General features: G+C 44.7%; 2 protein-coding genes across 8 annotated transcripts in view; both read right to left on the reverse strand.

Annotated features, from left to right (window-relative positions):
• On the reverse strand, nt 1–23655 carry LOC310834796 (afadin- and alpha-actinin-binding protein-like). Of its 5 annotated transcripts, none has more exons than XM_083719146.1 (14): nt 23568–23655; nt 19800–19873; nt 18206–18378; nt 16469–16684; nt 13878–13988; nt 11944–12079; nt 11525–11600; nt 9797–9941; nt 9061–9145; nt 7385–7533; nt 3711–3884; nt 2631–2757; nt 1516–1687; nt 1–649 (listed from the first exon to the last, which is right to left on the reverse strand). In XM_083719146.1, the coding sequence occupies exons 2-14, from the start codon at nt 19846–19848 to the stop codon at nt 520–522; spliced, it is 1743 nt and encodes a 580-aa protein (XP_083575272.1). In that variant the 5' UTR covers nt 19849–19873; nt 23568–23655; the 3' UTR covers nt 1–519. The 5 variants fall into 5 exon arrangements, with proteins under 5 accessions (XP_083575272.1, XP_083575274.1, XP_083575271.1 ...); XM_083719148.1 differs by lacking the exon at nt 23568–23655 and adding an exon at nt 22532–22728; XM_083719145.1 differs by lacking the exon at nt 23568–23655 and adding an exon at nt 21895–21944.
• IL27RA (interleukin 27 receptor subunit alpha) overlaps nt 1–24131 on the reverse strand; it is an 818781-nt gene that overhangs the window by 652326 nt on the left and 142324 nt on the right. The gene's annotated exons all lie outside the window — the stretch shown is intronic.

Raw genomic sequence — 24131 nt, forward strand, 5'->3', positions numbered from 1 at the left:
GTTAAAAACACATTTTTATTATAAGGAGATAGGAACCCGTGAAGAAACCCTCAATTCTATGGCCACAAAAATAAGAAAAAACTTTAAAAAGAGGTAACTGAGGTATAACAGGGTGCTTAACGTGTAAATTCTTAAAAACCTTCCCCACTGGAACGTTCTTGGATACAGATGGGGGGAAATAGGCATTAACATTACACTCCTAAGAGCAGATGTATTAACAAATAAAATTCAAGTGCCCAGTTACCAGCATTAGTTACCAGCAATGATTATATCACTTCTATACTTGCACACAAAGCAGTTCAATTGCATCTTTCATTCCCATTAGCAGCTTTTCCTAAGCAGAAGCAATAAACTGAGTTCCAAATGAGGGAAAGCCATCTCTTGTAAGTTCTACTGAGGTTAAGGAGTCATGCATTAGCATTTCAGCTTCTTATAACTAAGACAGCAAAATATATTGAAATGGAACTTTTTTTAAAAAAAAACCAAAAACCCACTCAGGTAGCAAGGTTAAGAGCATCCCTAGAGGAAGCTGTCCAGGAAGCGTTCTAAAAGGTCACCCTGGAGCTCATCTTTCACAGACATCTCAGTTTGGCAAGCTGTGTTTTGGCAGCTCCTCTTACTTTGCCAGAGCTGTGGAGGAGAAGCTGGCCTAGAAGAAAGAGACCCAAATAATAAGTGAATCAATACACATGTGGTTATTGTATGCCCATTCTTCCTTGTGTGTAGGCTGTTCAAATCCCAAAATTCCCTTCCTATTTATGGACAAGAGGGCATTATTTATTTGTTTTGATTTTAGCTGATTTTTATTTAAATTGCCACCCAAAAAAATTTAACATTGACATTTTGATAATGGCACTCATGCCTTCCATCCCTATAGACAAACTATAGAAACAGAGGCAAGTGTCCTCTCTGTCATATTCATTCATTCATAAATACAGTGGTGCCCCGCAAGACGAACGCCTTGCAAGACGGAAAACCCGCTAGACGAAAGGGTTTTCCGTTTTGGAGGCGCTTCGCAAAACGAATTTCCCTATGGGCTTGCTTCGCAAGACGAAAATGTCTTGCGAGTTCCTGCGGGGTTTTTCCCCCTTTCCCCTCCTTTTCCTAAGCCGCTAAACCGCTTATCAGCTGATCCGCTAAAAGCCGCTAAACCGCTAATAGCGCTAATCCGCTAAGCTGTCAATGGGCTTGCTTTGCAAGACGAAAACACCGCTATACGAAGAGCCTCACGGAACGGATTAATTTCGTCTTGCGAGGCACCACTGTACACAAGTTACAGTTACTATGTCCAATCCTATCAACTATTGATGTAAGCAACAAACAGGCATGGGTCAACAACTCACAAGAGGGCTCTTTTAGCAATACAGAAAGCCTCAGCCATTGCATAAGGCAATGAAGGGCTAGGACAATGTTGGGTAATTCAGTCCGCCTGGAAGGTCATCCCCAAGTCTGGACTGGATCTCCATCAGCCCCCATCCTGCTGCCTGATTAGACCAGGAGCAATGATGGCCTTACCAGTCATCTGGGAGGAGCGGCTGTTGCCTGCACATGGTGGGGCTGGTTGGGTTTGAAGCAAGGTGTTTTCTTCTCAAGACCTGCACTGGGCTGCAGCAAGGAGTGATCATGACCTTTGGATAAGGGGTACAGATGGGTTTGTTCCAGGTCCTTTGTTTGAGCAAATGCTCGTCTGTGGTCAAGGAAAGAAAAAGGGTTACAAAGCAGAAAGCCACATAAGCAGCTAAGAATGTCAAGACAAGCCCTAAGGGATCACACCAAAGGTCCATCAAATTTAATACATTATTGTAATGGTTCTAGGGGTTGCTCGTGCGTAAACCGGCGCCACACCTGGCTGGGTTGCCTGAGTGAACCTTTTCTGTCCGGACAGCCACTTGCCCGTGGCTGTCTCAATCACTGGCAGAATCCGTCAGTGGGCGTTTCTTGAACTTCTTCCAGCAAAGAAGCTCTTTGACATCTAGTCTCCGCCTACTCTCCCTGCGCGAAGCCTTCTGCGCAAGGAGGGTGTGGGCAGCGGAGGGCCCTTACTCTCCCTGCTGGTCCCTGGCAAGGAGTCATGGGACTGCCTCGCCGATTCCCCCATCTGCCACCCTTCTCCACTGGTGCTACGCTGATTCCCTTCCCCAGAAGATGGGCTGCCTCTCCCCATCCTGGGACACTCTCTGGAATCCCTCTGGAGCCCGCTCTCTCCCTCTGGCCCTGATGGCAGTTTCCTGACAATTATCACCACCATCATCATCATCAAGTCCTGCAATCTTTTTCCAGCAGCAGATGGCCAGATGGCACCAAACCAAACTTTGCATCCCATGGAGCAGTTTCCCATTTCTGTGGCTTTTAGACATCAAGATCTATGAGCCTATGCTAGCAACACTCTGTAGCATAACTCTGCAAAACACAAGACCATTAGCACTGTGGGATGAAAAAGTGGGACACACATTGAATAAACAAGCAAACACACAAGACAATAATACTTTTGGATACCTCCGAAGACAGGGACAGACAGGATTTCTATGCATTTCTGCCTTTACATATGTACTACAGAAAACACAGGCGTAACCACAGTAGAACACACCTGCCATGTGTTTTGAAGCTATACTAGAGATGGAGACAATTACCTTGCACCCCCCTGGCAGCCACTGGGGCAGAAAGCCTTCGGGTAGGATCTCTCACATCAAATCCTGGCCACGAGGACAAGAATCCTTGCTGCAAGAATAGGGCCTTGCGTTGCTCAAACTGCTTCCTCTGCCAAGGAGAAGAAAAGAAGACAGATTATTATCTATTTCCAGAATTCCACCAATCTCTCAGTCATCTTGAGAGCACTCAGAACTTCTTCCATGGCCCAAAGCTCAGTGAGATGATCAACTTGTGGTTGAGTTATACTGCTTAAGATTCTAGGAGCTCACAATAATCCTCTCTGTCATATTCATTCATTCATTCATTCATTCATTCATTCATTCATTCATTCTTATTCTCTCTCCCTCTCTCTCTCTGTCTCTCCATGCAAAGAACTAGATGTTCAAGAGAAGGGTCCCAGTCTAGCCTTTTCCCTGACATGACATGCCAGACAATGAGAAAGCAATTTGACTTTGTGTTTGTTCCTGGGGAAATAAAAGGTAAAGGTACCCCTGACTGTTAGGTCCAGTTGTGGATGACTCTGGGGTTGTGACGCTCATCTCGCTCTATAGGCCGAGGGAGCCGGCATTTGTCCACAGAGTTTTTCCGGGTCATGTGGCCAGCATGACTAAGCCACTTCTGACGAACCAAAGCAGCACACAGAAACACCGTTTACCTTCCCACCGGAGCAGTACCTATTTATCTACTTGCACTTTGATGTGCTTTCGAACTGCTAGGTGGGCAGGAGCTGGGACCGAACAACGGGAGCTCACCCCGTTGCGGGAATTCGAACCGCTGACCTGATCAGCAAGCCCTAGGCTCTGTGGATAAACTTGAGGGTGGGGTTTTAAGAAGATGAATCTATCAGGGATGAGGAACCTTTGGGCCCTCCAGATGTTGCTGGACTACAACTCCCATCATCCCTGACCACTGACTGATGGGATTCAGAGCCCAAAAACATATGGAAGGCCCACATCTGCCCTACCGTGTTTCATCATTCTCAAGGAGGCATTGCTGCTGCTTGTTAAAAATGTATAAAGGTGGCAACTTGGCATCAGGTCTTCTGGAAAGTAGCTGCCTACCTCCCACCCTAGCCGAATGGCCGCTTCCGTGAAGTTTTTCCGCTCTACTTCAAATGCTTGTTTTTGCTCCTCAAATCTATTCTGTTCTTCTTGCAGCAACTGCTGTTCCTCCAGAAAATAAGATCCCTTCAGGTGAGCTGGGAGCTCTGAACTGGAGGCAGCAGTCAATTGCTCCTGAAAGGAGGAGACATGTCACTTTGGGTGGGAAAATGAAATGAAGAAACAACGGATTTTTTCACTGTCGTCCACCATTACGGGGCAACATCTTGTACCCAACCCCATATTAGCCCTGCTGCCAATGCTACCAATCCAAAATGTCAAGCATAAAGCATTGGCCTTCTTTCTTATGAGCAGCGAGACAAATAGTTGCTCACAATTGGGGGAAAAACCGCCCCCTCCCATCACAGAAATTTGGGCCCAATATGTGCAAAACATAGCATTTATGGAACGCTTAACTCACTTATCAGAAGGTGATAAGAGGAATACGAAAGAAAGATGGGTTTGACTCGATTTATATCATTTATTAACAAGAGTAATCTCCCTTCCATGTGGATGACTGAATGCAAGACTTAACACCTGTACATCTATTTGTATTGGAAGATAACATGTTTGGTAACTGATTTTTTAAAAAAATAATTCAGTAAAGTTTGTAAACAAATAAACGAGCCACCCTTTCCGATTACAGAGCTTTCTACCAAGGGGAGTAGGAACAGGGCATGTCTCCATTACAAACTTGCATTGGTTCTGCCCCAGTTTTAACAGCCATGCGTTTCCTAGTAACTGATTCCTGGAAACCACAGTTTGGTGCTGGTGCTGGTAATTCTATAGTCAGAACTACGGTTCTCATTGCTCCTTGCAAGAAGGCAGTTTGTGGTGCTACATGATTCAGCCAGTAGAGGGAACTAAAAGGCTGAACTAACAAGGGACGAAATTTCACAAGGACCTGCTGCTGATGGCGTGTGGGGTTCAGCCATATAAAGTCTGCAAACAGCAGCCTGTAAGTACAAGTCATAAACCTTTTCCCACAGCCCAATTATTTGTGCACCAACTCACAGAAAGAACCCTGCTCTTCTGTCAGACTTGCTGCAATTCCATGTGTACTCAGACACCTGTCCTACTGAATTCAATACTTTAGGATGAATTCCAGTTACCTTAGAATACCTCCAACTTCCTCCTCCAAAAGGAGATTGCCCCACGTCAGCCCAAGCAAACTCTCCAATGCTCTCTTTGCAAATCCTCCCCCTTCCAGTGGACATTTGGCACCTGCTTGCTGGCCTCGGACCCGTATACCTGAAGGAGCATCTCCACTCCCATCGTTCTGCCTGGACACTGAGGTCCAGTGCTGAGGGCCTTCTGGCGGTTCCCTCGCTGCAAGAAGGCAAGTTACAGGGAACCAGGCAGAGGGCCTTCTCGGTAGTGGCGCCCGCCCTGTGGAACGCCCTCCCACCAGATGTCAAAGAGAAAAACAACTACCAGACTTTTAAAAGACATCTGAAGGCAGCCCTGTTTAGGGAAGATTTTAATGTTTAATAGACTATTGTATTTTAATATTCTGTTGGGAGCCGCCCAGAGTGGCTGGGGAAACCCAGCCGAATGGGTGGGGTATAAATAAATTATTATTATTATTATTATTATTATTATTATTATTATTGCTCTATCTTTTGTTTGCGTAGCCAGAGCATCTGGGCAGGATAACTGGAGATGTGATGCCAGCTACATGCACACTCATCCCCTGCCCATCCTGACTATTGAGAGTGTCAATTTCAGAAGGTTGTGCTGGCCATGATCATTGGATGCTGTCCACAAGTTGTGTAATATCTATATGAAACTGCAAGGAAGCACCCAGGAGTTTGGAGCTCAGTATGTTGTTGACACCACACTCTATTTTTCCCCCCTCACTTCATGGAAAAGCTGCGTAGAGGTTCTGAACTGAGCCCTAGAGAAAGCAGTAGACTTCTTGTGGCCAATGTGAAGCTTAATCCAGACAGGACAGAGGTGTTCCTGGTTAGCAGAGCCAACTCAGAAGTGTGTAACTGATTTTTGATGGGGTAGCTTTCCACTTGAAAATAGGTGGGGATTCTTCTGGACTTTGCTATCACCTTAGATGCTTATGTATCAGCACCAACTATGCCCATTCCTTGAGGCTGCACATTTGGCTAGGGTGACACGCGCTTAAATTGCATCCCATCTGGATTCCTGCAACAGGGCTGCCTTTGAAGAGAGTGCTTGGAAATTTCAACTGATTCAGAATATTGCAGCAAGGCTGTTAGCAAGAGCTGCTAACTTGCAACATAACTAAGCTATAAATCCTGGCTTATAAAACCATACTATACAGAGGCTATGTGCTGGTCCATGCAGCTTAAGCCCTCCCACTTTGCACAACTGGCTAAACAAACCACAAAGGGGATGGCTTGGTGCTATGTCTGAACCCAGGATTGTGGTTTGTTTCACTGCAACAAACTATGGCTTTAGGCTGGCTAGCAATCAAAGCTTGCTAGGGCGGAACAAACTACGGTCCTAGGTTCAGGCACAAAGCTAAACTATATTTTTTCTGGTGTGTTTTCCAGCTTGCACCAAAGAAAGAGGGAAATGAGAGTGCCTGATACAATTTAGTGAGCCAAGGGTGATGGCTAAGGGTTAGGGTTTAGAACTGTGTGTTTCAACTGCTACAGGCTTCCAATTCGTTTCCAGGCACAGTTCAAAATGCTGGGATTGACTTTATGGCTTGGGGCCAGGATAACTGAAGGACTGCCTTCTCCAGCATGAACTGTCTCCCTACTGAGACCCACCTGCATGTCCCAAAACCCCCAGAAATATGCCTATTTAGGACTAGGAAGAGGGTCTCTCGGGAATGTGTCAACAGCAAGCTGAAGGCTCTGGCACAGCTTTAAACTTTAGCCCTTGGCACATCATCTATCAATCCACTGGGCACCGCTCCTTGTCCTTCTCAGTGCAGCAAGCATATTTTTGCACGATGCGTACTTGTAGTTCACAAGAGCCTCGTGCCTTGCAGCAATAACAAATACTGTACTGGGACATTTATGTGTGTATTCTGCTCAAATGCACAAGGAATCCAGTTATTATTGGAGAGCCTCAGTTTTCAAGTTTATAGACCTTATGGGGTTTTTTTAGAAGAGCTTTAAAACTGTGTGAGAAATGCCTAGTTACTGGATAAAGCTTCAGGTGGAGTGGGCTTGCTTTAATGCCCATAGCTGACCCAGGCTCCCCACCATGTAGGGCAGGTGCTGAGTACAAACAGCCCTTTCCTGTGGCTGCCTAAAGCAGGGAAAGGCAACCTAAGGCCCAGGGGCTGGATGCGGCCCAATCACCTTCTCAATCCGGCCTGCAGACAGTCCAGGAATCAGCGTGGTTTTTACACGAGTAGAATGTGTTCTTTTATTTAAAATGCACATCTGGATTATTTGTGGGGCCTGCCTGGTGTTTTTACATGAGTAGAATGTGTGCTTTTATTTAAGATGCATCTCTAGGTTATTTGTGGGGCATAGGAATTCGTTCATTTTTTTTTCTTTTCCAAAATATAGTCCGGCCCCCCACAAGGTCTGAGGGACAGTGGACCAGACCCCTGATGAAAAAGGTTGCTGACCCCTGCCACCTGCAGAGGGCAGACAGGAGAGCCTGGAGAAGGGCCAAAATTGACCAAATCTTTCCTTTACCTGGAAACATTGCTGCTGCAATGCAATCAGCACTCTGCTCTCCTCAATTTCTCCCTTCAGCTTCATGATTTCCTTCTCATGATCCGTCACGCTGATTACAGGGTCTTGCCCACCTCCCTCAGATACGCAGGAATCAGCAGCATAGACAGCTGTGGAGGGAAAGGGAAAGCAGGAATGTGTCTTTATGGAGCCCAACATTTCAGCACTAGGAGGCTCAGAGAAGGAAGCTACAAGAGAGACACAGATTTTGGAACATTCGAACTCAGGACTTCCAACGCATCAGCTTGCCTAGTTGGTCCAAAAATGTTAAAAAGTAATTTCAGGCTTCAAGCCGCACTTAAAAAGATTTCAGAATCAGTATGGTTTGGTGAAGAGAGTTGAAAAGCTAGACTCCACTGCAAGACGGGAATAAACAGTGATGCACCTCACAGGGGTTTGTAAAGTTCTTAAAGTACCTTGTGTATTTTTAAACCTGAAAACTGGATCAGTTCGTTATTGTATGCAATATTTTTAAAGATAACAGTGTACATACAAACACACCCTTTCAGGTGTGTTTTAAGGCAATCTGATAGGTCAGAGCAGCTTCACCTGTTGCGTTCCTAACATACCACGCCTTTGCTTTATAAACATCACTGCTAAGGAAGGCTGCATTTTAGTGGAAACAATGCACCAAGTTTTGATATAAGCAAGTGTCCTTGTTGCCAGTAAACTTTCATGAGCAAAAGGCATCATAGGAGGATTATGGTTCTTGTTGCTTTTGAATTAGCTCCAGCCAGAATCAAAGCTGAACAAAACACTACAAAAAAATGTCAGCCAGACCACCTTTGTTGGTTCTTATTGAGCTGATGACGACTTCTGGCTTTTCAATTCAGGCAAAAGGGGGCTTGCTGATACCACAAGAGAACAAGGCCCATTAACCAAGCTTTCGTTCTGCTATGCAAGCAAGGTTCCATGCTGTGTTTTACCGCTGCTAAGGTCTTGCACATGTCATCCCTGAACTGAACAATGTTAAGAACCAACATAAGCCAACATCGGAACCGGGTGAGACATGCAATCAAATGTTGTAGTGTGGATTTCAGCCAGCTTCTCTCTCCACACCCATTATGGAAGCAAAAAGACCTTGCCCTGTGTAATCCCAGCATTTGACATACAGAGAAGTTGCTGTATGCAGAGGAACCATTATAGCTGCTATCCTCCAGGAATGTGCGCAATCCTTTCGGAATCTCATCCGATCTATGTTCGCGACCAGTGCCAGATTTACGTATAAGCTAAACAAGTGTAGCTTAGGGGCCCATTCTCTTGGGGCCCCCCAAAATATTTAAAGGGGAAAAAACTGGATATACATTTCCAAAATATAAGATAAGTACAACAATTACTTTGATAAAAATACCTATTTTGTTATGTGCAAAGGGCTTTAGATACCTATTAGGACCATAAATGACCATATAGCATATATTCAACACAAAAAACAGCGACAATTTGTTGTTGACAAAGGACAGCTGGACATATAAAGGGCCCCATTACCTTCAGTAACTTAGGGCCTCATCAAACCTGAATCCGGCCCTGTTTGCGACCATCACCGGTGCCTCTTTTCCCCAGGGAATTCCGAGGGTAAGTACAATGTGATATGGGAGTAAAAAATCAGAGGAAAGAACTTGCAGCTTCCAAAACCATACCTTGACCCCCAAGGGTCTTGAGGCTGCTCTTCAGCCTGCTCCACTGCTCCTGGAAGGCTTTGTATGGGCAGCTTAGATCTGTATCCTGGAGAAGAGAAAGCAGCAGCTGAGCACCAGAGAAGTCAGAGGACTGTGGATCACCCTCCCATCAGATGTCAAGGAGATAAGTAGATATACAACCTTCAAAAGACATCTGAAGGCAGCCCTATATACAGTAATGTTCTGATACATTTTTGTATTATGTTGGAAGCCACCCAGGTTGGCTGGGTCAATCCAAACAGATAAAAAGGTAAAGGTAAAGGAACCCCTGACTATTAGGTCCAGTCGTGGCTGACTCTGGAGTTGCGGCGCTCATCTCGCTTTATTGGCCAAGGGAGCCGGCGTACAGCTTCCGGGTCATGTGGCCAGCATGACTAAGCCGCTTCTGGAGAACCAGAGCGGAGCATAGAAACACCATTTACCTTCCCGCCGGAGTGGTACCTATTTATCTACTTTGCACTTTGACGTGCTTTCGAACTGCTAGGTTGGCAGGAGCAGGGACTGAGCAACAGGACCTCACCCCGTTGCAGGGATTCGAACTGCTGACCTTCTGATCAACAAGCCCAAGGCTCTGTGGTTTAACCCACAGTGCCACCCGCGTCCCTCCAAACAGATAGGCGGGGTACAAATAATAAAATTATTATTATTAAGTGGCGGTGGCAGTTGCTGCCAGCCAGGAGCCCCACAAAACTCTTACCCGGGCGGTGTCAGTCCCCAACAGCTGCTCCACATCTTGGCCCACTTGGCCCAGCAGCTGCTTCAGCTGGGCATTCTCCAAAGCCAGGCCCTGCTCCCGCCGTTCCTGCTTGGCTAGCTGGGTACGGTAGAGCTCTTCCTCCTTCCTGCCAGAAAGGAGAATGAAGAAATAAAGGAAGATGGATACTGCCTTCCAAAGCCTAAACCTGGCTCAGGACTACCACCCCCTGTGATCTTCAACAGCTATCCACCGTTAGGATTCATTTCCCGTGCTGCAGTCATGGGATTGTTTTTATCACATGATGGTGTATGTTTTCATTCCACATTGTGGGAAGTCACGGAGACAGGATGCTTGTATTACTGTGTTTCCATGATGTAGGACGTTTGTCCTTTGTTCTCTCTCTTTGCTGTCTGATGCTGAAGAGGAAGGAGCTGAGTTACAATGCTCTGCGTGTGTATATGTAAATAAATGTAGTTTAGCCAAATGCTGCGCTACTGAGTCCGTACGCTGACTGCCTTTACTCTGCTGATCCTGAAGTGTGCTGATGTCTCTAAGGTATCAGTCACTGTGATTTTCAGGTTGGAGAAAGATTTTGAATCTCCCAAACGAATGACCAGGAGTGAGAGAACATGCCAGTCGGGCATGTGTCTTTGCCAGACCCCTACTCTTGTGTAGGACTTCTTGACATCTACCACCTCTTGATAACCCATCCTTGGATTTAAGAATTTACCTGGCAGCCAGGAATTCCATGCAGGCTGGGAGGGTGGGTGGGTGGGTGAGGAAGGAAAGTCTCTTCCTCCACGACCCACACAAAAAATGCCACGTGGAGCAGGCATACTTAGCCTGCATGACCTCCAGATGTTGTTGAACTAAAGCTCCCATCATTACTGACCATGAGACCCGGTAGCTGAGGTTGATGGGAGTTGATGGGAGCAATAGCTAGAGGGCCATAGGTTCCCCATCCCTGATGTAGAAGGGCCTGGGGTTCCATACCCAGAAGCTCTAGGTAGCGATGGGTTAGGGAAAATCTCCTGTCTGAAACCCTATAGAGTCACCAGCAGTCCATGCAGACAGAACTGAGCTAGCTGGACCAAAGGCTGACTTGGTAGATAACTAAATAAATAACCATGTTCCTATCAGCTAGATCAGCTACCTTTAACCTTTCCAAACCTATGACCCACTTTTAACCCAAACATGCATTTGGGGATCCATTTCTTAATATTCTACCATACATTTGGACAGTGGTAGTGCTTCTGTTGAAACGTCGTCCAGCCTAGACATTGAGGTCCACCTCTGAGGGCCTTCTGGTGGTTCCCTCACTGTGAGAAGTGAGGTTACAGGGAACCAAGCACAGGGCCTTCTCGGTAGTGGCGCCCACCCTATGGAATGCCCTCCTGTCAGATGTCAAGGAGATAAAAAAAAACTATTTGACTTTTAGAAGACATCTGAAGGCAGCCCTGTTCAGGGAAGTTTTTAAAGGTCAATGCTTTATTGTGTTTTTAATATTTTGTTGGGTGCTGCCCACAGTGGCTGGGGCAACCCAGTCAGATGAGTGGCATATAAATATTATTACCCACCTCGCATAAGGCTGTGACCCACTAGCAAGTCCCAACACACCAGTGGAAGATCGGTGCGCTAGATTAGCCAATCCATTTCTGTGTGCAGCTAGTTCTTTCACACACTTCTTAAAGCCCCTGGGTCCTTAACAAACAGGTCCCTGTGACTCACCTGCCAAGCGTTTTCCCGGTTTTCCACGTTGCTCTTCTACCATCAACCCGGGGCAGGGTGTTGAGGACTTCAATTGCTAGAGACAGCAAGACTAGCCTGAGTAGGAGATCAATATTACACCATCTCTTTCCTTGCCCCCAGCCCCAGGACAGAACTCCCCTTCCCCAGACCCCACAGCCAGGTTCTTGGAGCCGAATCCAAATTGTGCTAGAGCAAGCAGTATACGGAGTCCTGCACTGCAGGGGGTGGGTCTAGATGACCCTTGGGGTCCTTTCTAGCGCTACGATTCTATGATTCTATATGCTAACCTCTCCACTTTCCATTATTCAAGTTGCAAAAGGAATTTTTCAACATGCCCAGATGAAGTTCTCTTGCCTTGAACTTCCACACTCCTCCACCCTGCTCCCTTGCCCACTTACTTCCTCTCTTGTCTTTCTTGTCAGTCACCAGCTGGCTCATCTTCTCCCTGAGTCGGAGTAGCTCTTGTTCCTTTCTTTTCATTTCGTGGCTGTGCTGGCTCTTCTGGTTGGCCAGCGCATTCAGGAGCTTGGCGATCTTTTTAGACAAATGCGGACTGCTATCAGCTAGCGACCCACCACAACTCCCTTCGTCTGACCCCGTTGAAAGTTCTGTGTTCTTAACAAGTGCACACGGGAAGCAATCCCAAAGTCTATCCAGACTTTCCCCTCCAATATATCACAGCTGGTCAACTTGTATTGCCTTTTATTCTATTCATCCTCACATACATGCATGTGCAGGAGTTGCTAAATTGGCCACAGCAGCAGCCTGCTTAGCGGGGTAGCTCATGGTCCTGAGCCATTTTATGTTTTTTAAATGTGTGCTTTAACATCATCAGCCACAAACCCATTGGGTGGAAAGAAGAGGTAGCCATGAAATATAAATGGGGTTGAAAAAAATATTGAGTGGTATTCAACTAAGTTTTACTCAGACTAGAGTATTCAACTAAGTAGACCCAACCAGGGCTTCCCTCTCCCCACCAAAATTGGTTTGTAGGGTTCAGAGAGCCAAACCATGTGTAGCAGGAGGAGAGGGCAGAGTGTTCCACCAGGCAAGCAGAAATGTGTGCACTGATGGTGTGATCTGCTTAGCGCTACGTTGAACCCCCTCCTGTAGAAATTAATGGATGTGACCTAATGGTACCGATTATTTTGATTGGCAAAGCAGAGGAGATGGCCAGAACCATGTAGGAATTCTCTCAGTCATGGGGAATGTAGCACTGAAGACTGTTGGTAACAGGAGAAAGACTGGACTATTATTATTATTTCTTCTTCTTCTTTTTCTTACAAGAATATGTAAGAATGGATTGATATTAGACAAAAATTTGAAGTTATAATATGTGAGGATAAACAATTAAGGGTAAATTAAGAGGGTATGGATTTGCTGAACAAATTTTTAAATGGAATACAAAAAAGGGAGGTGTGAGGAAGTCATGAAAATAAGTAAATGAGTGGTAAGATATTAGAAAGAGGGATTTACTTTTTTCTTTTTTCTCTTTATGTTTATTTTTGGTTTCTGTATTTTTTTGGTGTTTTTCTTTTACTGTTTTGTAACCCTTTTCTTGTTGAAAACTTAATAAATATTATTTTAAAAAAATATTATTATTATCTTCTTCTTCTTCTTCTTCTTCTTCTTCTTCTTCTTCTTCTTCTTCTTCTTCTTCTTCTTCTTCATTGAATTTATATACCACCCTTTACTCGGGGGTCTCAGGGCGGTTCACAGAATAAAATCAAGATATAGAACCACAAAATATGTGATAAAAATAAAAACAACCACCCAATAGCCCCACCACCACCAAAAAAACCACATTTTAAAAGGGCATAGGATGTAAACCAGATCAACCAAAGGCCTGGTTAAAAAGGAACATTTTTGCCTGGCGCCTAAAGATGTATAATGAAGGTGCCAGGCGAATGTCCCTGGGGAGAGCATTTTACAGACGGGGAGCCACTGCAGAGAAGGCTCCGTTCTCGTGTTGCCACCTTCTGGACCTCTCAAGGAGGAGGCAAATGAAGGAAGGCCTCATAAGATGATCTCAGGGTGTGGGTAGGTTCATATGGAAAGAGGCGGTCCTTGAGGAATTGGGGTCCTGAGCCATTTTATGGGTTTGGAGAACCTTGGAAAGGCTACACCCAATTTTGACCAACAGAGGAGCCTCAGCTGGGGTTTATTATGTCCAAACTGCATTATTGTGATGCTCTTTTCAGCTGGCCTCCTCTGTTCCCACCAGTCTCTTTTCCTGCTGTCAATTAATGAGAAGTGTTGCCAGTTGGATTTTCCATCCCCAGCATTAGAAAGCCAAGATTCATTCAGTCGTTTCCCCCCTCATTCCACTTACTTCATCCTTTTCTCCTTTCAGCATGCTATTCAGTTGCTTGTTCTTGCTTTGAAGTTCCTGCTCCTTGCTCTGCACAGCTGCAATTTCCTGTTCACAAGCTTCCACCTGGTCCTGAAGCAGGAGGTGTAAAGAATTAAGGGAAGAAAGACCGTGTCTCTCTCCCTGCACCTCCCACCCCCAAAAGATAAAGCACCCCACTAATTATATTGCTGAACAGGGCAGGTGGATGATGCATGGGTTAATAAGTCTGTAGGGAAGCAAGCAAATATCTATATAGGCCCAGTTCACACATAATGCTAAGCCAAACCATGGCTTCCTGCAAATGAGCGGATGGTTTGATGTATTACGGTATTTTAATATTTTGTTGGAAGCAACTCAGAGTGGCTGGAGAAGCCCAGCCAGATGGGTGGGGTATAAATAATATATTATTATTATTATTATTATTATTATTATTATTATTATTATTATGCGGGTGGCGCTGTGGGTTAAACCACAGAGCCTAAGACTTGCTGATCAGAAGGTCGGTGGTTCGAATCCCCACGACGGGGTGAGCTCCCGTTGCTCAGTCCCTGCTCCTGCCAACCTAGCAGTTCAAAAGCATGTCAAAGTGCAAGTAGATAAATAGGTACTGCTCCGGCGGGAAGGTAAACGGCGTTTCCGTGCGCTGCTCTGGTTCGCCAGAAGCGGCTTAGTCATGCTGGCCACATGACCTGGAAGCTGTACGCTGGCTCCCTCGGCCAATAAAGCGAGATGAGCGCCGCAACCCCAGAGTCAGTCATGACTGGACCTAATGGTCAGGGGTCCCTTTACCTTTACCCATTATTATTATTATTATTCCTAGAGTGAAGGTTGCAGCTGCTCTCCTCTTCCTCCTGCTCCCACGCTGCTGAAGGCCAACTCATGCTTTGGCTAAGTGTTGCTTCAGAGCCCAGGTGTGTGGCATGAGCAGTTAAGACAGGAACAAGCCTTAATTACAGCCAGGTAAGTTAACAGATTTTAGAGGCTCACAGCTGCTTTCGGCTGAATATTGGTTCCTTACTGAGCCTGCTACCTGACAGGGCAAGCCGGGCCCTTCCTCTTGTTATAAGAATTCTAAAGTCTCAAATATAAATTAAATGTACAAGGCAAACACATACCTAAGTATATAAACCACGTGTCTGAAATAGTACAGGAGAGCAATCCTCAAGCCATTTTGACTCTCCCAAATTGACCTCAAATATTCCTCTGCAAGGAGGAAGGAAATGGGAAATCCTCCCCATTGTCTTTTGCTTACCTGCCTTAAGGGCGTATTTGTGTGTGAATAGGGTGAGCCTGTGACCTGGATTCAGGAACTAAAGTATTAACCATCGCAAAAGAATGGCCAGGCTGCCCAGGTAATGCAATCAGTGACCACTATCAGGTATCCTGGCAGACAGGATTTCTGCTGTAAACCGCTTCCTTCTGTGATGTATGTATTTATGTTTTAGGGGGGTGCTCTTGGGCTACAGTGTGGGCAATTTCAAAAGTCTGTATAAGGGCTTGCACACCATTGTTCAGGGTTCTCCTCCCTCCTGCGTGTGATGAGTGGGGACCCTGTTGCAACAGTTTAATAAATATCATGCTTACTAGCCGCTTTGCTTCTCAATATACTCTGGTTGGCCTCTGTTATATTCTCCTACCGATAGGGGACCCACTTGAGGACTCTGTACGGGCTCTTGGATACCCCATAAGGGGAAAGGAGCAGTTTTTTCTTAATACTCTTAATACTTAATACTCTTATTGCAGGTAGGTGTCCAAATCTGGCATTTGGGGCTGGTGGAGCTACCCACAAGCTTATCTACGTCATGGGCTCCTTTGGAGGAAGGGGCAGGATATAAATTTAATACACAAGCAAATAGAAGTAAACAGAACTTGAGCAACTGGCTGTGGCTCCCTACACCAGCAGCGTGCTCACAAGTAAGTCCACTACTTTATATCACTGCAGCATGCTAGGCCTCTCCTCATCCTTGAGAACCCCTAAAGATCAAGGAAAATAGATGATCATACAACAGTTAACCCTGTATGATCTTTTTGCTGCTGCTTAGAGTAAACAGTGTTTAATTTATAACAGAGACAGCATGTTATTGTACTGCTCAGTCCAGATAGTTGCTGTTCCAGTAAACTATTTAAGAGTTTCATACTGTACAGAAAGTGTCCTTGAGCAGGGACACTTTGATACAGCTTCTTCTGCCTCACCCATTTCTTAGTTGCCATTACACAGAAAAAATATTTTGAACTATTCATTATTCAGTGGAAGTTTTTTTTCCTTATCAATTGTGATTTTTTTTTTTTTGCTGCGCTCACAAAATTTCCTATAAGCTCATGATTAGTCCACAGAAAACCCAGAAGTTAAAAGGCACTAATTATATTAGGTAACACTTTGAACATTCTGAAGCGCTATCTCAGTAATTCTTACAGCAAACCTGAAAGGTAGGACAATATTATCCCACACTGCGAATCAGAAAGGTTGCTGACCCCTCTTCTACCCCAAGACACCCAAATGCAGAGAATGGGCATGAACAAGCTGAGATGCACTTATGGGATGAACAGAGTAAAAACCCAGGAGCTCTGACCTTGAGTTTACCATGCCGCGACCTCAGATAGTCCAGTTCTCCAGCCCGTCGCCTTTCCTCTGCCTCCAGGTCACCCACCTTGGCAGACACACCTTGGTAGAGATTCAGCAGTCTGCAAGTACCGTTAACTAACGCCAGGAGGTCAAAGCCGTGCTCAACACCATCTCCAGAACCATCATCCTTATATAACGCAGGAAGCCCCAGCATCACCAGTTCCTAGGTAGAGAAGGTAGTTAAGGAGAGAAGAGTCACTAAAGGAGTCCAATGACTGTTTAACTGCAACTGCTTTTCTCCAGGTTCTGTCCACCTTACCATTAGGTACTCAGTTTCTCTCCTGGCTCATTGGTTAACTTGCTTTCACCATCTTCTTAACCAGTCCTTATACAGGGGCCTACCAGCACACCGGGACATGGGTGGCTCTGTGGGTTAAACCACAGAGCCTATGACTTACCGATCAGAAGGTCAGCGGTTTGAATCCCCGTGACGGGGTGAGCTCTCATTGCTCAATCCCTGCTCCTGCCAACCTAGCAGTTCGAAAGCACGTCAAAGTGCAAGTAGATAAATAGGTAGTGCTCCGGCAGGAAGGTAAAAGGCGTTTCCATGCACTGCTCTGGTTCGCCAGAAGCGGCTTAGTCATGCTGGCCACATGACCCGGAAGCTGTACGCCAGCTTCCTCGGCCAATAAAGCGAGATGAGCGCCGCAACCCCAGAGTCGGCCACAACTGGACCTAACAGTCAGGGGTCCCTTTACCTTTACCTACCAGCACACCAGAAGTCTACCCTTCTGTGATCCCTTTGCAGGAGACAGATATCCCCAAATTTATCATACAGCTCAGTTTCAATAGAAATTTTGACGCATCCTCAAAACTACCCGGCAATTTGAAATGTATAAATCTAAATCATAAAAGTGTTGGAAATGTAAAAAGAAAGAAGGTTCTTTTTATCATATGTGGTGGTCATGTACTAAGGTTAAAGCTTACTGGGAAATGATATATGGGGAATTGAAAAGGATGTTCAAAATAACCTCTGGGGGAAAAAACCCCAGAAATTTTTCTTTTGGGAATTATAGAGACAGAACTACCTAAAATGTATAAAAACTGATTCATGTATGCTGCTACAGCGGCAAGAATGTTACTTGCCCCAAAATAGAAAGAAGCAGAAGTCCCAGCAAAGGAAGAATGGATACAAAAACTTATGGAATATGCAGAAATGGCGAAACTTACTGGAAGAAAAAGAAATCAAGATAACATATATTTTTTAAAAAAAATGGTAATGGTTTATTACATTAATTATAAACAGATAAAAACATTGGCAGGATTGTTGTAATAACCTGCAGTTTCATAAGAGTATATATTTAAAGAAGATGAATCAATGAGCAAATTAAGTTAATCTGGATATGCAGAAGATATTAAAAACAGGAACTGCAGAAAGAGGGGGAAAGAAGTCAAGCTTTGAAATGTCAAAAGGATTGTAAAAATAGTGAAATGTATAAAATTTATGAAATGTATAAGCTTGAAAAGTACAAAATAAAAATACATAAAATGCAAACAAAAAACAAAGACCCCAACTACCCTGCAATTTGCACGGGAGCGAGGGAAACCTCTCAGTTGTTATACCTGCAGCTTGACATCACCAAACTAGATAGTAGCAGACAGCTGGAAAAGTAGATTCCTTCCCGGTAAAAGGCTCAGTCCTGACTCGCACACAGTGGCCTTCCTGCCCAAGGCCATTGCTCACCTTGTTAAGGTAGGAGATACAATGATCGACATTGTCACTCCAACAGACGACATCGCCCAGGCCACCAAGGCCTCCCAGAAGCTCCCCAGAGTCAGGGTAACAGGCTGGGTTGCACCCATCAGCTGAAAAGAGGCCCATCTCAGAAGCATAGCTGGAAACGAAGAACTGTGTGTCTGTGAGGAAGAAGACAAAGTAATAACACAGGAAGGTCCAGCGGAAAGACGTAGGTGGAAGAGGAACCAAAGGATGCCTGAGCTGTAGGTAGGATGCAGACTAGCAGGATGGACCTCTGCGAATCCAAAGGACAGAAGAAGGTCTCTTGCAGCTTAAGTGTGGGAGTGAATGCTAAGCTGGCGTTTTCATGCATGCATCTGCACCCGTGTTAGAAACTGAGATATGGAAGCCAGGAGCTAAATGGCACCTTAAGCTGAGGTTATGGGCGCAGCAGTGGAATGTCTAGGTGCACTTTTTTATAACAAGAATACAAAGCTGAAAATGAATGAACTGCAGCTAAAATATTATTTTCATTTTCCACATGGTCTAGTCCTTCCCCTGCACACCCCCATATATTCTTAAGAGGGTCTCTTCTCCAGTCTTCAGAGAGTAGCTGGAAGTGGGAAGGCAGAAAAACATCCTCCTTTCCTTCCACTCTGCAGTTTTAATCTGAAATCTTAGGCGCAGTATTGCGCCCAGAGCGCAGAAACTGCTTGCTCTAATGAAATTCCCAGTCGCAAAATGCGTCTAGAACAGTAGGAGTTTTGAACACCGGTTTCCACGCACACACACAGAGAGAGAGCTTCTTTACCCATATATTTGTGCACTCAGTAATATACAGTCATACCACAGGTTGAATGTGCTTCGGGATGAGCGGGTTCGAGTTGCGCTCCGTGGCAACGAAGCGCGTTACATCCGGGTTTTGCCGCTCGAGCATGGGCAGACGCTCAAAATGATGTCATGTGCATGCGCAGAAGCGCCAAAACATGACCCGCACAAGTGCAGACACGGGTTGCGTTTGCTTCTAGATGCGAACGGGGCTCTGGAACGGATCCCGTTCGCATCTAGAGGTACCCCTGTACTGGTATAATGACAAGCTTGAATGTGAACCAGCCACTTAAAGACAGCAGTTTCAGTGGCATCAGTTGTATACCTGAACACACAGACATATAGATAAAACAAGTGCAGCTTTTTTGTGGGAAATGACTGTAGGGTACAAGGCTGCAGAGATAAAGGCCCAGAGGTCCAGGAGCCAGGAGCCCTGCTCCTCAAGGAGGAATCAGTCCAGGAGGAAATAGTCCTAGAAAAACAGAGTAGCTCTCCCGCCAGCTATAGCACAGGCCATTTGGTGCCTCACTATCTCAAGCAGACCTTGAGATTGTCACTCTCTCGCTGAGCCTAACCTACCTCACAGGGTTGTTATGAGGATAAAAATGTGTCTCTGTGGATATAATAATGTACACTGCTTCCTTAAGACCCTTGGAGGAAGGATGGGATAGAAATGTAAGAAATTAATCAAATGAGAAATGCTGGAAAAGTTAGAAACTCTGGCAAACACCTCTAGCTAAGATGCCTTACCAAATGGTAACCGCACAGTTACCTGTGAATAGTTGTTCCCCTGGAGTATCTGGTGCAGTTGAGGCTTCCATTTTCTACCAGGGGTTCACTAGAAATCTAGAAAGAAACTAAGAGTTATTATTATTATTTTGACACGCCTGCAAGGTCCACAATGCAGCAGTGACACAGGAATCTGAGCTCTTCTACACCCAGCTAGTCAACATGCTTCTGGCTCTCTTGCAAGAACTCACACATTAATTCTATTTTAATAATCACGACCAGTTGCTAGCAGATACAGATTCATTTTTAAAACTTTGATCCTGTACTGAATTTACTTGCTGGGTGGATGACTGAGAAAACTGAATGTCCCTCTAGGTAACAGGGCCTCACATTGCTTATGCACTGAATTTCTAGAGAGCTTTTGAATTTAGGTAAAAAGAAAAAGCACAACCTTGGAGGCCGTACACTTGTCCTGAAGCGTGGTTTTTGGGATTCAGAAAAGTGTGTAATTTCCCCCACACATTATTTTGCAATGCTTTTCCATCAGATTGCCTCAGAATAGCTCTGTCACACAGGTGGCTTCTGCAAATCCTGCCCTTTGCCCCATGCTTCTGTCAATTTAAGGCAGCCTTTCCCAAGCTGGTGCCCTGCAGATGTTTGGGATGAGGCAATTCTCAAATGCCCCTGCCAGCACCATTGGCTGACTGGGACTGATGGGAATCAGACTAAAACATCTGCATGTTGGTGAAGGCTCATTTCAGGAATGCTGCCTGTTTCCTAGGACAGAAGGCCTGGAGTTTATCAGCATTTTAGGCCATACTATTAAGATTGCCTGCCAAGCCATATTTTACTTGTCTACTCTGTAAGGATGCTAGCTGGTTTGCCACTGTAAACAATGGCCCCACAGCATTCCTCAAACTTGGGTTCCTGGCTGTTGTCAGACTACAACTCCCATCATTCCTGACCACTGGTACTGCTAGCTAGGGATGATGGGAGTTGTAGTCCAGCAACAGCCAGGGACCCAGGTTTGAGAAACACTGCCAGAGTCTTGAACGCATCCCTCCCAAATGTCCCACCCCACATTTGTAAACTTTTCTGGACATAGTCCTAGCTATGCATTTGCTACTTTGTAAAATGTACGCATTTTTAAAAATATCCAAATATTAATTAAGATGCCTACACATCACTTTTTATTAATAATAAAAACACAAACAAGGCAAAACATACAATAGAGCCCTTATAGGACAGCTGCCTGACAAGCTTTTCTCATCTCTATGTGGGGAGAAAACTTGCCCTGCGGAATTTCTGCTTAAAAGGCACAGGCACCTTGCAAACCAGGCAGAAGTTGGCAACCTTCATAACCACCTTCCCTCAAGCTATTAACTTTACTTTAGTATTCAAAGGGGAACCTGCAAGCACAATCTTCATCCTTTAAGAAGTCAGCACCAAAATTTCCATGTTTAAAGGGGTTTCAGGCACCTATATTAGAGGGCAGCAAGCTTGTTGTTTTTTACTCAAGCTTTGCCTGTTTCCCAGTGCAGAATTATTGCCACTGTTCTCCTACTTTTAAGAATATCTCTGTCACTTCCTGCACCCACCCAGACAGAAGGATACAGAGACACTAATAATAATAATAATAATAATAACAGCAATAATAATAATAATAATAATAATAATAATAACATATGGGAAAAGGTGTGGCTGATACTGTTAGGGAACAGGGCATGACGTCCATTTTCTCTCTCTCTTCCACACACACACACACACACACACACACCCCTCTAGCCCTTCAAACACACAATCACACACAGCATCCATAGCGTATAATAAAAAGCTATTCTTTTTAAAAAGCAAAACAAAACTTGAAATCCCCCGTAAGCTTATCTCGTTGATAAAATGCTCACACACTAATCCTTTAGCTGCTCCTATTTTTTTTTATCTGTAAGCCGCCTTGAGTCCCTGGCAGGGGGAAAGGCGGGGTATATTATATAAAGGAAGAATAGGACGGCGGTGAAGCCGCCAACCTCGCTAGCCTAACCCCCTGCAGAGTTGGGCAATATACGCTCAGCAGCCCTGCCGGCACCAGAGAAACCCCCCCGACCCGCCGTCCCCACAACCGCAATTCACACGCTCCTTACTAGCGCAGCGCAGACCCCGCAAGACTCGCCGGGAGCTGCAGGTCAATGGCTTTTCCCCTAAAGTTCCCGCCCCTGTTCAGCGCGACTCGCCATTGGATGGAACGGAGGGATCCCGCTCTGACGTCATGCAGTTTGCAGTTCCGATATGTTGAGGCTGGTTATCCCCAGCAACTTCAAAGTGAGGTATACTGTACTCAGTGCCGGATTCACGTATAAGTTAAACAAGCTTTAGCTTAGGGCCCCACTCTCTTGGGGGCCCCCAAAAAAAATTAAAGGGGAAAAAAACCTAGATGTACGTTTCCAAAATATAAAATAAAAAGCAAATAAAATAAAACCTACATACAGCAAGTGTTTTGTGTTGCGTAGGGCTCCTATGATGTAGGTAATGGGCCCCACCTGCTAGCCTGCGCCCTAAAATATCACTGGTTTGCTCATTTCTATATATAGGGTGCCTACATTCTGCATGGACTGGTTGTAATAATTACTTTGATAAAATACATATTTTGTTATGTGCAAATGGCTTTAGATACCTATTAGGTCCATAAATTACCATATAGCATATATTCAACACGGGGAAAAAACCAGCAACAATTTGTTGTTGACAAAGGACAGCTGGACATATAAAGGGCCCCATTACCTTCAGTAGTTTAGGGACTCATCAAACCTAAATCCAGCCCTGGATATACTGCAGCTGAATATGGAGGTTCCACTCAGCTATCACAGAATATTGGCAGCTCAAAGCAGTAGAGGAGAGAGATTGGCCAGTCACTTTTGTGCATGTGACAGTATGCACAGCCATTTTGTGCTGGCACCCATGGCACTTTTTTATCAATATATGTGTACTGGCACCTCACTTTTAAATGTATTTTTACTGGGGAAAGGACTGACTATCTTCGTATTGACGTCTTTATTTTAACTTGCCGCCGGGGCCATTCTGAAACTAGCAAGCAATTTAACAGTATATATCCTATTGGAATGCACTTAAAATCCAGCTAATATATCTGAAACAAGCTACCTATCAGTTTAAGGCAGTGTAATAATCAAAAGCAGTGTTTCCCTAACTCCCCACCACCACCACTTCACAATTACTAACACCATTTATTGATTTTTCTGCCCCCTGTAGCAATTGTAACACATTGCACTAGATGCTGTGTGGCTTTTCATGGAATTTTATTACTTCATTTGTTTCCTACATTGTATTACCATTTGAATTCCAGAGAATACAATGTAAAGTACGAGCATAAACAAGAGAATACAAAGAAAAGAATAAAATAAAATGCTTTTGGAGGGAAAATCTTTCTAAAGATAGTTTTCTATTTAAGTTACATTATAGTCCAAAGGCTATTCATCAGGAAATAAGGATTTGTTTTCAGTTTTTCATATGTGCTAAAACTCAGTCTAAGGTTTTTATTTTTTAAAAAGCGTTTAACCACATCAGTTAACAAACATGGATGCATATGCTATAATGTTATTGTTTTAGTTTAAAAAATTGTTTAAATTGTTATTAAGGAAATTATTATTTTTCTCCTTCCAATAAAGAACAGCAGAAAAGTTGTCCAAATATAAACTGACTAGTGATTTAAATCGATTTGATTTAAATCAAATCCACCCTGCTTGTCGTGAATATATGCACTTTCCCCCTCCATTAATGTTTTGCGGCCCTCTCTCGTCACCTTTTCTGCTCTTTTAGACGTGGCAGCCATTTTGTGATGTGGCAGCATGCCCCTACAGCAGCCATTTTGAGCATCAAACGGAGCCTGCGCAGTCTGTGTTACTGTTGACTGTGAGCATATTAGGAAACTTTCCAGGTTTGGGGGCGGGGTAGGGTGTGGTGGGCCTTGAAGAGACAAATAATGATGTGCTAGTCACAGAGGACACACACATATGGCAACGATTTATCAGCTGCTCGTGCCATAGGAGGATCCAAGGGGCCAAAGTCTCTTCTTCCACCCCTGCAAAATATTTGAGGGGACTGGAGCCCCCCCCCCAAAAAAAATTGATGGTCAAAATGATGTGCATACGCCATATCTTGTGATCAATTATGTGGGGCGGGGCTCACCTGTCCCCTCCCAATATGTAATCAAGTTGGCACTCTTGGCTCATGCTATCTAGCAAAGTGCTTTTGCAAAGTGATTGTCTACAAAAGTGCTTTTATAAAACCCCAAACCGCATCACTTCAAATGCTGTAAGGTGTGCAGGTGCCCCCTCTCTACTTTTTCCACCAAATACTTATATCC

Source organism: Podarcis gaigeae (assembly GCF_964106915.1).
Source record: "Podarcis gaigeae genome assembly, chromosome: 17".
In the NCBI taxonomy this organism is placed as follows: Eukaryota; Metazoa; Chordata; class Lepidosauria; order Squamata; family Lacertidae; genus Podarcis; species Podarcis gaigeae.

Excerpts from the sequence above, each read along its gene's own strand:
- LOC310834796 (XM_083719146.1), bottom strand. The coding sequence starts at position 19,848 with ATGGAAGCCTCAACTGCACCAGATACTCCAGGGGAACAACTATTCACA. Across the intron at positions 11,601-11,943 it reads CAAGAAAGACAAGAGAGGAA|CAATTGAAGTCCTCAACACC; the intron begins GTAAGTGGGCAA and ends TGCTGTCTCTAG. Across the intron at positions 650-1,515 it reads CCGCTCCTCCCAGATGACTG|GCCAGCTTCTCCTCCACAGC; the intron begins GTAAGGCCATCA and ends TCTTTCTTCTAG.